Raw genomic sequence first — 13,583 nt, 5'->3', positions numbered from 1 at the left:
TCCAGCATTTGGTCCATAGCCTTGTATGCAATGGCATTTCAAGTGCTCATCCAAATGCTTCTTGAATGTTGAGGGTTCCTGCCTCTACCACCCTTTCAGGCATTGAGTTCCACATTCCAACCACCCTCTGGGTGAAGAAGTTCCTCCTCAAATCCCCTCTAAATCTCCTGCCCCCTTACCCTGAATCTATGCCCCCTTGTTATTGACCCCCCTACTAAGGGGAAAAGTTCCTCTTTATCTACCCTATCTATGCCCCTCATCATTTTGTACACCTCAATCAGGTCCCCCCTCAGCCTTCTTTACTCCAAGGAAAACAACCCCAGCCTGTCTAGCCTCTCTTCATAGCTGAGGCGCTCCATCCCAGGTAACATCCTGGTGAATCTTCTCTGCACCCTCTCCAAAGCAATCACACCCTTCCTATAGTGAGGCGACCAGAACTGCACACAGTACTCCAGCTGTGGCCTCACCAGCGTTTTGTACAGCTCCATCATAACCTCCCTGCTCTTATATTCTATGCCTCGGCTAATGAAGGCAAGTATCCCATATGCCTTTTTAACCACCTTATCTACCTGTTCCGCTGCCTTCAGGGATCTATCTACATGTACACCAAGGTCCCTCTGACCCTCTGTACTTCCTAGGGTCCTACCACTCATTGTGTATTCCCTTGCCTTATTTGTCCGTCCAAAATGCATCACCTCGCACTTTTCAGGGTTAAATTCCATTTGCCACTTTTCCGCCCATCTGACCAACCCGTTTATATCGTCCTGTAGCCTGAGGCTTTCCTCCTCACAATTTACCACCCCACCAATTTTTGTGTCATCTGCGAACTTACTGATCATACCTTTTACATTCTCATCCAAATCATTTATGTAGATCACAAACAACAAGGGACCCAGCACCGATCCCTGAGGTACCTGCTGAATCCCTCATTCCTCATCCATGTCTTTGTTACCTCTAGATTTGCCTATAACAAGGCACTCGTGGCTAGCCTCTCATCTTCTACCCTCCATAAACTTGTGGTCATCCAAAACTTTGCTGCCCGTGTCCTAACTCGCACCAAGTCCCGTTCACCTTCACCCCTGTGCTCGCTGACCTGCATTGGCAACGCCTCGATTTTAAAATTCTCATCCATGTTTTCAAATCACTCCGTGGCCTCGCCCCTCCCTATCTCTGTAATCTCCTCCAGCCCTACAACCCTCCGAGATAGCTGCGCTCTGCCAATTCTGGCCTCTTGAGCATCCCTGATTTTAATCGCTGCACCATTGACGGCCGTATCTTCAGCTGCCGAGGCCCTAAGCTCTGGAATTCCGACCCTAAACCTCTCTGTCTCTCTACCTCTTTCCTCCTTTAAGATGCTCCTTAAATCTACCTCTTTGACCAAGCTTTTGGTCATTTGCCCCAATATCTCATGTAGCTCAGTGTCAAATTTTGTTTGATAACTCTCCTGTGAAAGAAAGAAAGACTTGCATTTATATAGCGCCTTTCACGCCCACTTTACAGCCAGTGAAGCATTTTTTGAAGTGTCATCACTGTTATAACATAGGAAACGCAGCAGCCAATTTGCGCGCAGCAAGCTCCCACAAACAGCAATGTGATAATGACCAGATAATCTGCTTTAGTGATGTTGGTTGAGGGATAAATATTGGCCAGGACACCAGGGAGAACTCCCCATCTCCTCTTTGAAATAGTGCCATGGAATCTTTTATGTCCACCTGAGAGAACAGACAGGGCCTCAGTTTAACATCTCATCCAAAAGACGGCACCTCTGACAGTGCAGCACTCACTCAGCACTGCACTGGAGTGTCGGCCTGGATTTTTGCGCTCAAGTCCTGGAAGCGCCTTGAGATGTTTTGCTACATTAAAGGTGCTATATAAATACAAGTTGTTGTGTTTTTTGTTGTTGTTTTTGTGTACTTATTGACTGGAGCCTGAAACTGTTGAGCATATTCTAATTTGCAATGTTACTTAACCAAACAACAATTAAATGCTGAATAACCCAAGATTCATTTTCTAAATTACCCTGGCCAAACAACAGTTGAATTATACATATAACAGAAAATGCTAGAAAAACTCAGCAGGTCAGGCAGCATCTGTGGAGAGAGAAAACAGAGTTAACGTTTCAGGTCAGTGACTATTTGTCAGAAAGTTATGCAAAATCACCAATCTGAAATGTTAACTCTCTGCAATGCTGCTTGACCTGCTGAGTATTTCCAGCATTTTCTGTTTATATTTCAGATTTCCAGCATCCGCAATATTTTACCATTGAATTATACGTGCTTGAGGCTCTTTTTCCTTAGCAATTAAATTTGCAGCCATAAAGGGGCACAGCTACATCTTATAAGCTGAATTGTACCCTCTGCATTACTTGGTATAATACAGTTGTCCTTATAAAGCAACCTATAATCTGACTTATTGTAAGCAATGCCGTGGGAAATCTGTTAGTAATATATCAAAAACAATACATTATACTCCAGACATCGCACCTTATTACTAATGCAAAACACTGGCTGCTTCTGAGCTACAGATTGAAAATGGTGACCACATTCTAATCTGCGAAAACTACCTGACTAAACAATAGTTAACCTGAGTGACCTGAGACTTTACTTTCTGGCCTTAGAGGACAAAGCAATTAAAACAGAGCTCTGCCTTAGCAGGAGAATAATGTGTTACACGTTACATGTTATAATGTTCTTGTCACAATTACACTTTAGATTACAGTTTACCATGTGCAGTGCTACAGGAGATTTGTTAATATCTATCTGTGATGTAAGGAAAACATTGTCGAATTCATTTCCTTTCTGTCATGCTGAGAATTTTTCTGTCACGTTTAAAATAAAAAAATTAAATCAACAAAAGCAGTCGTTTGGAATCTACAGCAATTGAACACACTGTAATTGACACCCATGACTGATTTTACCAAGGTGTGGAGATGCCGGAGTTGGACTGGGGTGGACAAATGTAAGAAGTCACACAACACCAGGTTATAGTCCAACAGCTTTATTTGAAGTCACAAGCTTTCGGAGTGCTGTTCCTTCGTCAGGTGAAGTGGAGAGATGCATAAAGACACAGCTTATATAGTCAGAGATTAATGTCAGATGATTACAGGTAATCTTTCTAACTGCCATTTATCACACCTCGGCAGAGAGATAATCACAGCAATCAAAGGTGTGAATGGTGCCCAAACAGGTCAGTCAGGAAAACATTACATCAAAGAACAATGAGGTGGGGTCACAAGGGGTCAAATGTTGCAGATGCTGGGGTCTGTGTGAAAAACAAAAAAACAGACAAAAAACTTTTTTTTTGCTGGAAATCACAGCAGGTCCGGCCGCATCTGTGTAGAGAACAAGCCAACGACGACTCGAGTCTGGATGACCCTACGTCAGGTGGGGTTACATGTAGCGTGACATGAACCCAAGATCCCGGTTCAGCCCGTCCTCATGGGTGCAGAACTTGGCTATCAGTTTCTGCTCGACGATTTTGCGTCGTTGCGTGTCTCGAAGGCCGCCTTGGAGAATGCTTACCCGAAGATCGGAGGCTGAATGTCCTTGACTGCTGAAGTGTTCCCCGACTGGGAGGGAACACTCCTGCCTGGCGATTGTTGCGCGGTGTCCGTTCATCCGTTGTCGCAGTGCCTGCATGGTCTCGCCGATATACCATGCTCCGAGGGCATCCTTTCCTGCAATGTATGAGGTAGACAACGTTGGCCGAGTCACATGAGTATGGACCATGTACCTGGTGGGTGGTGTCCTCACGTGTGATGATGGTATCTGTGTTGATGATCTGGCATGTCTTGCAGAGGTTGCTGTGGTGTCGTGGTCGCTGTTCTCCTGAAAGCTGGGTAATTTGCTGCGAACGATGGTCTGTTTGTGGTTAGGCGGCTGTTTGAAGGCGAGTAGTGGAGGCATGGGGATGGCCTTAGCGAGGTGTTCGTCGTCATCAATGACCTGTTGAAGGCTGCGAAGAACATGGCGTAGTTTCTCTGCTCCGGGGAAGTACTGGACGACGAAGGGTACTCTGTTGGTTGTGTTCCATGTTTGTTTTCTGAGGAGGTCTATACGATTTTTCGCTGTGGCCCGTCGGAACTGTCGATCGACGAGTCGAGCGCCATATCCCGTTCTTACAAGGGCGTCTTTCAGCGTCTGTAGGTGTCCATCGCGTTCCTCCTCATCTGAGCAGATCCTGTGTATTCGCAGGGCTTGTCCATAGGGGATGGCTTCTTTAACGTGGTTAGGGTGGAAGCTGGAGAAGTGGAGCATCGTGAGGTTGTCCGTGGGCTTGCGGTAGAGTGAAGTGCTGAGGTGTCCGTCTTTGATGGAGATTCGTGTGTCCAAGAATGAAACCGATTCTCAGGAGTAGTCCATGGTGAGTTTGATGGTGGGATGGAACTTGTTGATGTTATCGTGTAGTCTTTTCAGTGATTCTTCGCAGTGGGTCCATAGGAAGAAAATGTCGTCGATGTATCTGGTGTATAGCATTGGTTGGAGGTCCTGTGCAGCGAAGAAGTCTTGCTCGAACTTGTGCATGAAGATGTTGGCGTATTGGGGTGTGAATTTGGTCCCCATGGCTGTTCCGTGTGTTTGGGTAAAGAACTGGTTGTCGAAGGTGAAGACATTGTGGTCAAGGATGAAGCGGATGAGTTGTAGGATGGCAGTCAAGGACATTCAGCCTCCGATCTTCGGGTAAGCATTCTCCAAGGCTTGACTTCAGCAGTCAAGGACATTCAGCCTCCGATCTTCGGGTAAGCATTCTCCAAGGCGGCCTTCGAGACACGACAACGCAAAATCGTCGAGCAGAAACTGATAGCCAAGTTCTGCACCCATGAGGACGGCCTGAACCGGGATCTTGGGTTCATGTCACGCTACATGTAACCCCACCTGACGTAGGGTCATCCAGACTCGAGTCATCGTTGGCTTGTTCTCTCTACGCACATGCGGCCGGACCTGCTGTGATTTCCAGCAAAAAAAAAAAAATGTTTTTTGTTTTTCTCACAGACCCCAGCATCTGCAGCATTTGACCCCTTGTGACCCCACCTCATTGTTCTTTGATGTAATGTTTTCCTGACTGACCTGTTTGGACACCATTCACACCTTTGATTGCTGTGATTATCTCTCTGCCGAGGTGTGATAAATGGCAGTTAGAAAGATTACCTGTAAACATCTGACATTAATCTCTGACTATATAAGCTGTGTCTTTATGCATCTCTCCACTTCACCTGACGAAGGAACAGCACTCCGAAAGCTTGTGACTTCAAATAAAGCTGTTGGACTATAACCTGGTGTTGTGTGACTTCTTACATTGATTTTACCAATCACACTTAAAAAGCAGAAATAAAGCCTGGGTACTAACCTATAGCCTGAAGAGCAATTAAACTATGACATCACCCAGTATTTCATTAACACCAGTTAGACTTTCTAACCTTAAAGGGACACAGCTTCAGTTCAGTAGCCGAATAATACATTGGGGATTACATGGTATAATACTGTTGTCATCTGACTGAATGTGAGCAACACCATAGGAAATCCACTCGTCCTTATCGAAATGTAGCTCATGGAAATGTATTTTGCATGTTCTTTAATGTTCTGTAATGGACATTATTAGGTACAGACTGAATTTGACAATTATCTTTCCCTAGAAACTGACCTCAATCAAAATTCAGAACGATAAGATGAGGACAGGCAATTTGCCAGCCAACATGAAGAAAAACAGAGTTCTTCAGATCATCCCATGTAAGACCTTGTTTGAAAATAAAATACACATTGTGCTAGAATTCTGAAATTCTTCCAGTTATTAAATGCAAAACTGAAGTGTTAATATGGAGGAATTTGTGCTAATAAATCATACCTCTAGTGCCTCTCTTGTGTGCTTCAGTAAAAGGAACAATAAAAGAAGTTTTGCATACAAGTCATGATAAATATTTGCTAAAGGCCAATTAAGGAGACCATGCAAAGCTCTGCAGCCTTCAATTTCCCACTGCAAAAATGTGCACCTACCCTATTCAGTGCTGGCAGAGTTGCAGAAGAAACGGCAAGTACAGAAATCACTGAAAGCTAGTGAACAGGTACAAAAAGAGGGCTGGAATACAAAGGGATGGCAGCTCTGGTTAGACCCCCATCTGGAATACTGCGTTCAGTTTTGAGCACCACACCTCGGGAAGGATGTACAGGAAACTTTCTGGTATCCGGCACGGACGGGACCGACCTGGTGCCGGTCCATCAACAATGCCACATAACCGAACGCTATAGTTAAAAGATACGGAGCTCAGAGCTCCGTCTAAAGCAACAAACCCTGTTGCTCAGCTTCAAAACAATCGGCACAACTTGCAAGCGTCTCTGTAGCTTAGCAACAGCTTCAGCTACACGCTTGCACAGCCACAAATGGAGTTAAAAAAGTAACACACAGTTTAAAAAAAAAAAAAAAGTTATCTGAACCGACTCCTGAATTTTGCCGGTGGCTAGAGCGTTCCGGTTATTTAGTGGCCGGTTAATCGAAAGTTTCCTGTATTGGCCTTGGAGGGGGTGCAGCGCAGATTTACCAGAATATCAGGGCTAAAAGGGTTAAGTTATGAGAACCGGTTGCATAGGCTAGACTTGTGTTCCCTTAAGATGATTAAAGGATTTGATAGGGTAGATAGTAGGGGGTAGAGTTTCTGCTATGGGCACAGTTGGTGAAACGGGCACAAATTGTGCCCAAAATTGCGCCTGTTTTGAAGTGTTGTTTTTTCCTCAAGCATCTGCTCTAACTCATTTGCATATTGCCATGAATCAGGCAGCGTTTTAAAACTTAATTTTTTAAAAATTGCTTTGAAAAATATTCCTTGATATGTTTAAGAGTGGTACATTAACTAGGTGCAGTTTGATTGATGCAACTGAAAATGGGTTTCTCACACAAAAACAAGCATTTTTAATCAGTGTGTCAATCCACCACCTTTACCGATTTTTAAATTACTGGAAATGACTTTAAAAAATATACAGAACCATTTCTTTGTTATATTGGGGTACAATAGTCAGTTTCTTAGTAAATTTTTAAAAATTACATTCAAAAGCTTTTAAAATGTTCCTATTAGTGTCCTTGCGCCCAAGAGACTTAGCTTAATTTTTAAAGCCTCCTCAAAAGCCCGCAAAGAAGCGCAATTAGTGGAAACTCCCAATGGTGGTTAATTCATCCGGTGGTGGTGGGGTGCATGGCCAGTTTTGTGGGCGGGGCCTGCTTCTAGCGCGATTTTTAAAAAACTAGTGCAAAAGATCTCGGAAATTCTAGTTGCGCTGAACATAATTTGCATGTAAAGTTCTGCGATTTTTGTGCTGAGTTATGCCGAAAAAACCAGCGCAACTGAGCAGAAACTCCAGGCCCAATTATTTCCTCCAGTGGGAGAGCCCAGAACAAGGGGACATAACCTTAAAATTAATGCAAGGTCTTTCGGGAGTGATGTCAGAGAGCACTTCTTCACACACGGGTTAGTGGAAATCTGGAATACTCTTCCCCAAAAAGCTGTTGAGGCTAGGTTAATTGGAAAATTTAAAAACTGAAATTGATAGATTTTTGTTAGGCAAGGGTATTGAGGATTACGGAACCAAAGCGGATAGCTGGAGTTAACCTAGAGATCTGCCATGTTCTAAATGAATGGTGGAACAGGTTCAAGGGGCTGAATGGCCTTCTCCTGTTCCTATAATCTGAATCTTGACAGTGGGGAAATGGCACAGAGTGTAGATTGGGAAAGTGCTGCATGTGGTGCAAAACCATGTTACTAACAGAACTACAGAAAGTTACTAATTCTCCCGACATTCAACTTACTGTTGCCATGACATGATTGTATTTTAACTTACCAGAGAAAACAAGTTCAGGACACGGAAATGAGATGTGTCAAAGTGACAATTTTCTGAAGTGAACACAAGTTGATTGCTGCTTCTAGAACTGGAAGCGTTGTTCAACATTGCAATGTTAAGCAGCAGTGTTGTTCACATCAACAGGAATAATTAAGCTTTTTTTTTAGGTGACTTATGTAATTTGTTGATCTGTAAGTATTTTATGAAATTTGTGTGTGGAAAATCATCATCTGGAGTTTGCTGGAAACTTGCATCAGCTGTTGCTATGGCACAGATTTTCCAGGAAATTGTGGTGTAGGTGACTCGAGACATTACTTGCACCGTGTCAGAATTTCCTGGGACCCTCTGTGCCACTGCACTGTGACCCTCGCCAAAACAGTGAGAATTCGATTATCATAACTCCACACGCCCAATAAAATCAAGGGGATTTGCTGCAATAACACTGCTTTGATCGCCGCTGCGACTTAGACTGAACCAGAACGGTGCGAGGAATACAAAATTTAATTGGAGAGTTTCAACAAGCTGGGGACACTGGCTTTGAAAGTGTTAAACTAACACGGCAGTTATATTCAGTAGAATAAACAGATTGAAATGTGTATGTGCAGATAGCAGAACCGGCCGAACGCCCTGCAGTAGAAGATGCTGACCAACTCCAAGCAGAATTTTTACCTTTTGCAAATACCCAGACTTTTGACTATCTTTTTAAAAGACAAGTCTAGTTGTTTTAGTTTAATGGTTCATTTGCCGCATATGGGAATACAGGATTTCAATTGAGTTGCATTTACAACTTGCATTTATGTAGTGCCTTTGTAGCAAAATGTTCACAGGAGTGTAAATCAAACAAAAATTTACACTGAGGCAAAGAGGGAGACATTAGGACACATGAGGTGTAGGTTTTAAGGAGCGTCTTAAAGGAGGTAGAGAGGCGGAGAGATTTATGGAGAGAATTTCAGAGCTTGGAGCCTAGACAGATAAAGCCAAGACCCCCAATGGTGGGGGCGAAGGAAATCAGGAATGCACGAGGCCAGAATTGGAGAAATGTAGAGCTGGAGGAGGCTATAGAGTTAGAGAGGGGCGAGGCCAAGGACAGATTTGAACATCAGGATGATCATTTTAAATTTGAGGCGTTGCTAGACCTTGAGCCAATGTCGATCAGTGAGCACAGGGGTGATGGGTGAACTGGACTTGTTCTCCAAGTATCTCGTAGCTGCTTCCTTTTCACTCTTTGTGATCCCGGCAGATCCTCGTTCAGCTCTTTTTAATCACTTATTATTTAACTTGGTAAATACAAACAAATAATTCATTTATGGTATCAGAGCTGGATATTGCCACATCTTAGTTTTTTAGCGTTAAGGGATCAATATATTGTCCATTGGCTGTGCCGCCTCTGAATTGCCACTGTCCTTGCTGAGATCTCCAGCAAATTTTGGTATAAATTTAAGTAAGTGTATTCTTGACTTCATGTTATTCTCTCTATTTGAGCTATGCATTGATACTAATCAGTAAAAGATTATGCAGAGCAGTGGCCAAAAATTTTCAATTTTCAAGTTGCAAATAGCAAATCACTTTGGGGGGAAAATTGGGTTGATTTCCGGGGCACAAATCCCCTAGTGCCCGGGTGCGATGCCACGAACGCCTCCTGTGAAATTCAGCGGGAGGTTAGCGCGGCGGCACTTAAAGGACAGGTGTCGGGCGGCCATTTTTTGGGGGGCACCTGCCCTCTTCCCCCTTTTTCCTTCGGTGTGCCAGCCGCAATCGCTCACGGCTCCCCGGTGGTCCGGCAGGGCCCCAGTGCACACAGCGCTCGGCCTCTCCCCTTTAATCAGGGGAGGGAGGCTGCAATGGCGCTGCTGCACGTAGCGCCGCGATATTCAGTTGTAGTGCCCCAAGAAGGAGGTGGAGCACTTCCAGCAGCACTCCACCTCCTGCTTGGGGTGCTGCAACTGAATTTCAGGTGGAGGGGCGCTAACCGACGTTGGTGCCCCAAAAGGGGCGACACCGAATTTTGCCCCCTTTATTCTCTCGAATGTCCTAATATATTGAAACCTAAATTGCAGTTGTCTGTTTTGCACAACTTGTATCTTTATTACTAATGTAAAGGATCATGGAAAAGTTTACATGTATCTTGAATGAATGTGTGTGTATATATACTCCTTTTTGTGCATGTAATGTTGTGCACAATTTGCCAAAATTATTGACCTGGTGATGTGTACCTTGGTGTTGATTATAAGCCGTAACAAATGGACACCAAGGAGCACGCCCACAAACAATTTTAACATGGGCTGCAATTTTTCTTCGTGAAAATAAATGCTGAATGCATGCACAGTCTTTGACTACATTGAGTTTCCCTCCCTTTCTGCTGATCCAATTGGAACAAAAGGCTTAATTGTCTCAGTAGCATTATCACAAGTGCATTCTACAGTAATTGGGTCATTCATTGAGCACATCTTCTAATGCAGCAGTGCTGAAACTGTGGCATTTGAAACCAAGGACAACTCACTTCTGTTGCTGTTAGAATTCTTACTGGCTGGTTTATTCCATTCTCCAGCATTAACATTCAGGCAATAAAAGTTATATTTTGACATTAATGGCAGAACTTAAACTTGCAATTATCTCCAGAAAACTTGATTGCCCTCTCCAGGTTTGGATGGTTGTAAGAACTCGAGCTTCTCTATCTGTTGGCATATGGCTTGATGTGACAGGCATCAAACATGCTCCCACAGTTAATTCATTTTATAGCAGTTTATTCCTCAGCTCATCCTATATGTTCCACAAATAACCTGTTTGATGTTCACCAATTAGGATTTATTTTTCAATAATTTTATGTGTCCTTTTCAGATATGTTTATTTCCATTTCTGGCTTCACTGTTGTGAAATACCATGGTATAGCTTTTGGAAATTGCACTAGTTAATAAATAACCACTTTATTTTACCAACTGGCAGCATTAATTTCCTTTCCCATTTTATGCATCCAGTGACTTATCTGTTGCTCAAGGAGTCACTTTATGCCCGGCGTGAGTGTTAAGTTTGCATCTCACTGAACATAAATGTTTTCTGACCCTTGCATTCTGTAAGAATTATGTACACAAAAGGGCAAAATGATGTGTGCATCCATATTATGAGCAAAATTATCAGCTGTTAAGAACATTGATTTATTAATGGTCATGTAGTATCCTCTAGTGGAGAAATTGGAAATTCAGTTTTTTATATATTGTACATGCTTAATTCAAATATTTGCTTAAAAATAGACCAATTCAATTTTGCGTAATTATTTTACTGTTTTGCTTTATTGGACTGTGTGAACAATTCATTCCATAGAGGGTGATCTGCATATATTAATATCAAAGTACTAGATATAACAAAGCTGACTGTGTTTGAGGGGGTGGGTGGGACGGTTTCAGCACCATTTTAAGTGTCAACTTGGCTTTTGAGTGAGAAGATTGTGGGTTCAAATCCTACTACAGACTTATATGCCTAATCAGTGCAGTACTGAGGGTGTGCTACATCATTAGATGAGGTCTTAAACCAAGGCACATTGGCTTATTCAGGTGAATGTAATAAATCTCATGCCACTATTTGAAGACGACTAGGGATATCCTTCCAGCATCCTAGTCAACGTTTGTCCATCAACCAATGCCCCAAAATGGATTAACTGGTCATTCGCCTCATTTGCTGTTTGTGAGACCGTGCTGTGTGCCACTTAGCTGCTGCATTTGCCTACATAAAAAGTGACTGCACATTATGCACTTTAGTTGTCTTCAAGCAGTGTCATGAGATTTTTTACATCCTCCTGAATAAGTCAATATGCCTTGGTTTAAACCCAACTTGAACAACTTTTGAATGTCCATATCTGTGATGCAGTCATGCCCATATGCCCATGAGTAACTGTGTTTCTGCTTGTGAATCTTTCTCATTGTTTGTTCTTCCTAAGTTGTGTTGCTTTTCTGTTATTTTGTACCCCATGTTTATTTTGCTTTCCACTTTTCCTCCAGTTATGGTCTCTATTTCAATGGTAATGCTTTTGTGCTTTACTATTTGGTTATGTTCTTTTCTTTCCTTACGCTCTAAAAAGCAAACACATCTGGTGGTTCAGTGCGGTGCCCCAACTGCTGGACTACAGAACGGTAGGATGGCAGTTCTCCCTGCACTCTTCCACACTGAGTTCTCGATCTTAGTTGGGCCATCAGAGAGTTGCTAAGTGGGGTTAAAGCTCTTTCTTTGAGAAAGGGAGAAAAAAAATTGGTAGAGATGCCAATGTACACGATTCTTACTTACCCAGCAATGAGTTACAGGAAACTTTGTGCTATCCGGCACCGACGGGACCGAGCTGTTGCCGCTAGATCAAAACTGCCGGACAAACCAGCGCTAATGTTGAAACATACGGAGATTTTGAGCTCCGTATCTGGCAACAAACCCACAGCTTCTAAACAGTCGGCCGTACCTTGCAAGCGTCTCTGTAGCTTAGCAACAGCTTCAGCGAGACCTTGCAGAGCTTGACTGTTGAGAAAAAAGCAACGAAAAGAAAAAAAACCTGTAGTGTATGTGCCTGAGCCCCATGTGTACTGTAATGCCGGTAATGGCCACTCGGGCTATATAAGCCTGTATATTGTGTTGTATCCATTAGTTCCCCTCCAGACTTTGTTTAGTAAACACCTATCAAACCAACTCCTGTCTTCAGTGTCTCTATCAACACACAGACACAACAGTGGCGACGAAGTGGAAACGGACTTACCTACAATTTGGCAGCACCTCAAGGACATCGATTCCTCTGGCGTCCAGAAGAATCAAGAAAGTGAAAGAAGCTGTGGTTTCACCAGCTGGCCAAGCTGGTGGCAGGTACTGCGCTAATCCTTCCTGGGCGTCAGGCTGGGGCTCCAGCGGCTGGCTCTACAGCTGGGCCAAGCAGCGAAAGCAGAGGCAAGCAGTAACAGACGGGGAGGGAGCACTCGGGAGACGGCCGGCGCTGCAAGCAGGTCGGCGTTCAGACCTAAAGAGAAAAAGTGCGGCGGGAACGAGTCTCCAACTGTAAATAAATAAATAAAATAAAAAAAGAACGGAAAGCGCGGGAAACAGCGTTGTCATCGGCAGCAGCGGCGTGAAAGCGCGGGAAGTGCCATATCTTTTCTGCAGAAAAGAAAGTAAAGCGCGGGAAGCGCCATATCTTTTCTAAGATGCCTAAGTCTGGCAATATTCATTCTTTTGATAACGAGATAGAGGATTGGACCACATATGTGGAAAGAGTGGAGGTATATTGCACTGCAAATGGAATAGATGAAAAAAAAGCTTCAGTACTGCTAAATCTAATGGGCGCAAAGACATACGGGCTGTTAGGAAATGTAATCACTCCAGCCAAACCAAAGGACAAGAATTTTAAAGAAATTGTTGATACCCTACAGGAGCACTTAAACCCAACACCGCTGCTGATAGCAGAACGATTCAAATTCTTCAAGAGAAATCAACACAAGAATGAAAGTAATGCTGATTACCTCACCGAATTAAGGAAGCTATCAAAACACTGCCAATTCGGGGCAGGACTAGCAGATTATCTTCGAGACAAATTTGTCTGCGGTCTCTTAAGTGAAGGAACACAGAAAAGGCTGCTTTCTGAAAAGGATTTAACACTGGACAAGGCTTTCAGTATGGCTGTATCATACGAAGCAGCCACAAGAGGAGCTGCAGAGATACAACAAAAGACACAGGACTTCGGCACCCATGAAATGACACAGGGTTTCGAGAGATGTTATCGCTGCGGCAGATCCA

The 13,583-nt window shown here is 43.5% G+C and overlaps 1 protein-coding gene across 6 annotated transcripts in view; it reads left to right on the top strand.

Annotated features, from left to right (window-relative positions):
- ptpra (protein tyrosine phosphatase receptor type A) overlaps positions 1-13,583 on the top strand; it is a 323,319-nt gene that overhangs the window by 273,022 nt on the left and 36,714 nt on the right. For all 6 annotated transcript variants that reach the window (XM_085975519.1, XM_085975515.1, XM_085975518.1 and 3 more), the window contains one exon: positions 5,633-5,726. In XM_085975519.1, coding sequence (XP_085831645.1) covers positions 5,633-5,726 — 94 coding nt within the window. The remainder of the gene's footprint in view (positions 1-5,632; positions 5,727-13,583) is intronic.

The sequence above is a fragment of the Somniosus microcephalus genome, chromosome 2 (assembly GCF_052327205.1).
Source record: "Somniosus microcephalus isolate GS21.2 chromosome 2, FLI_Smic_1.0, whole genome shotgun sequence".
Lineage (NCBI taxonomy): Eukaryota > Metazoa > Chordata > Chondrichthyes > Squaliformes > Somniosidae > Somniosus > Somniosus microcephalus.
The sequence above is the reverse complement of the archived record's forward strand: the minus strand, read 5'-3'. Positions and strand labels throughout refer to the sequence as shown.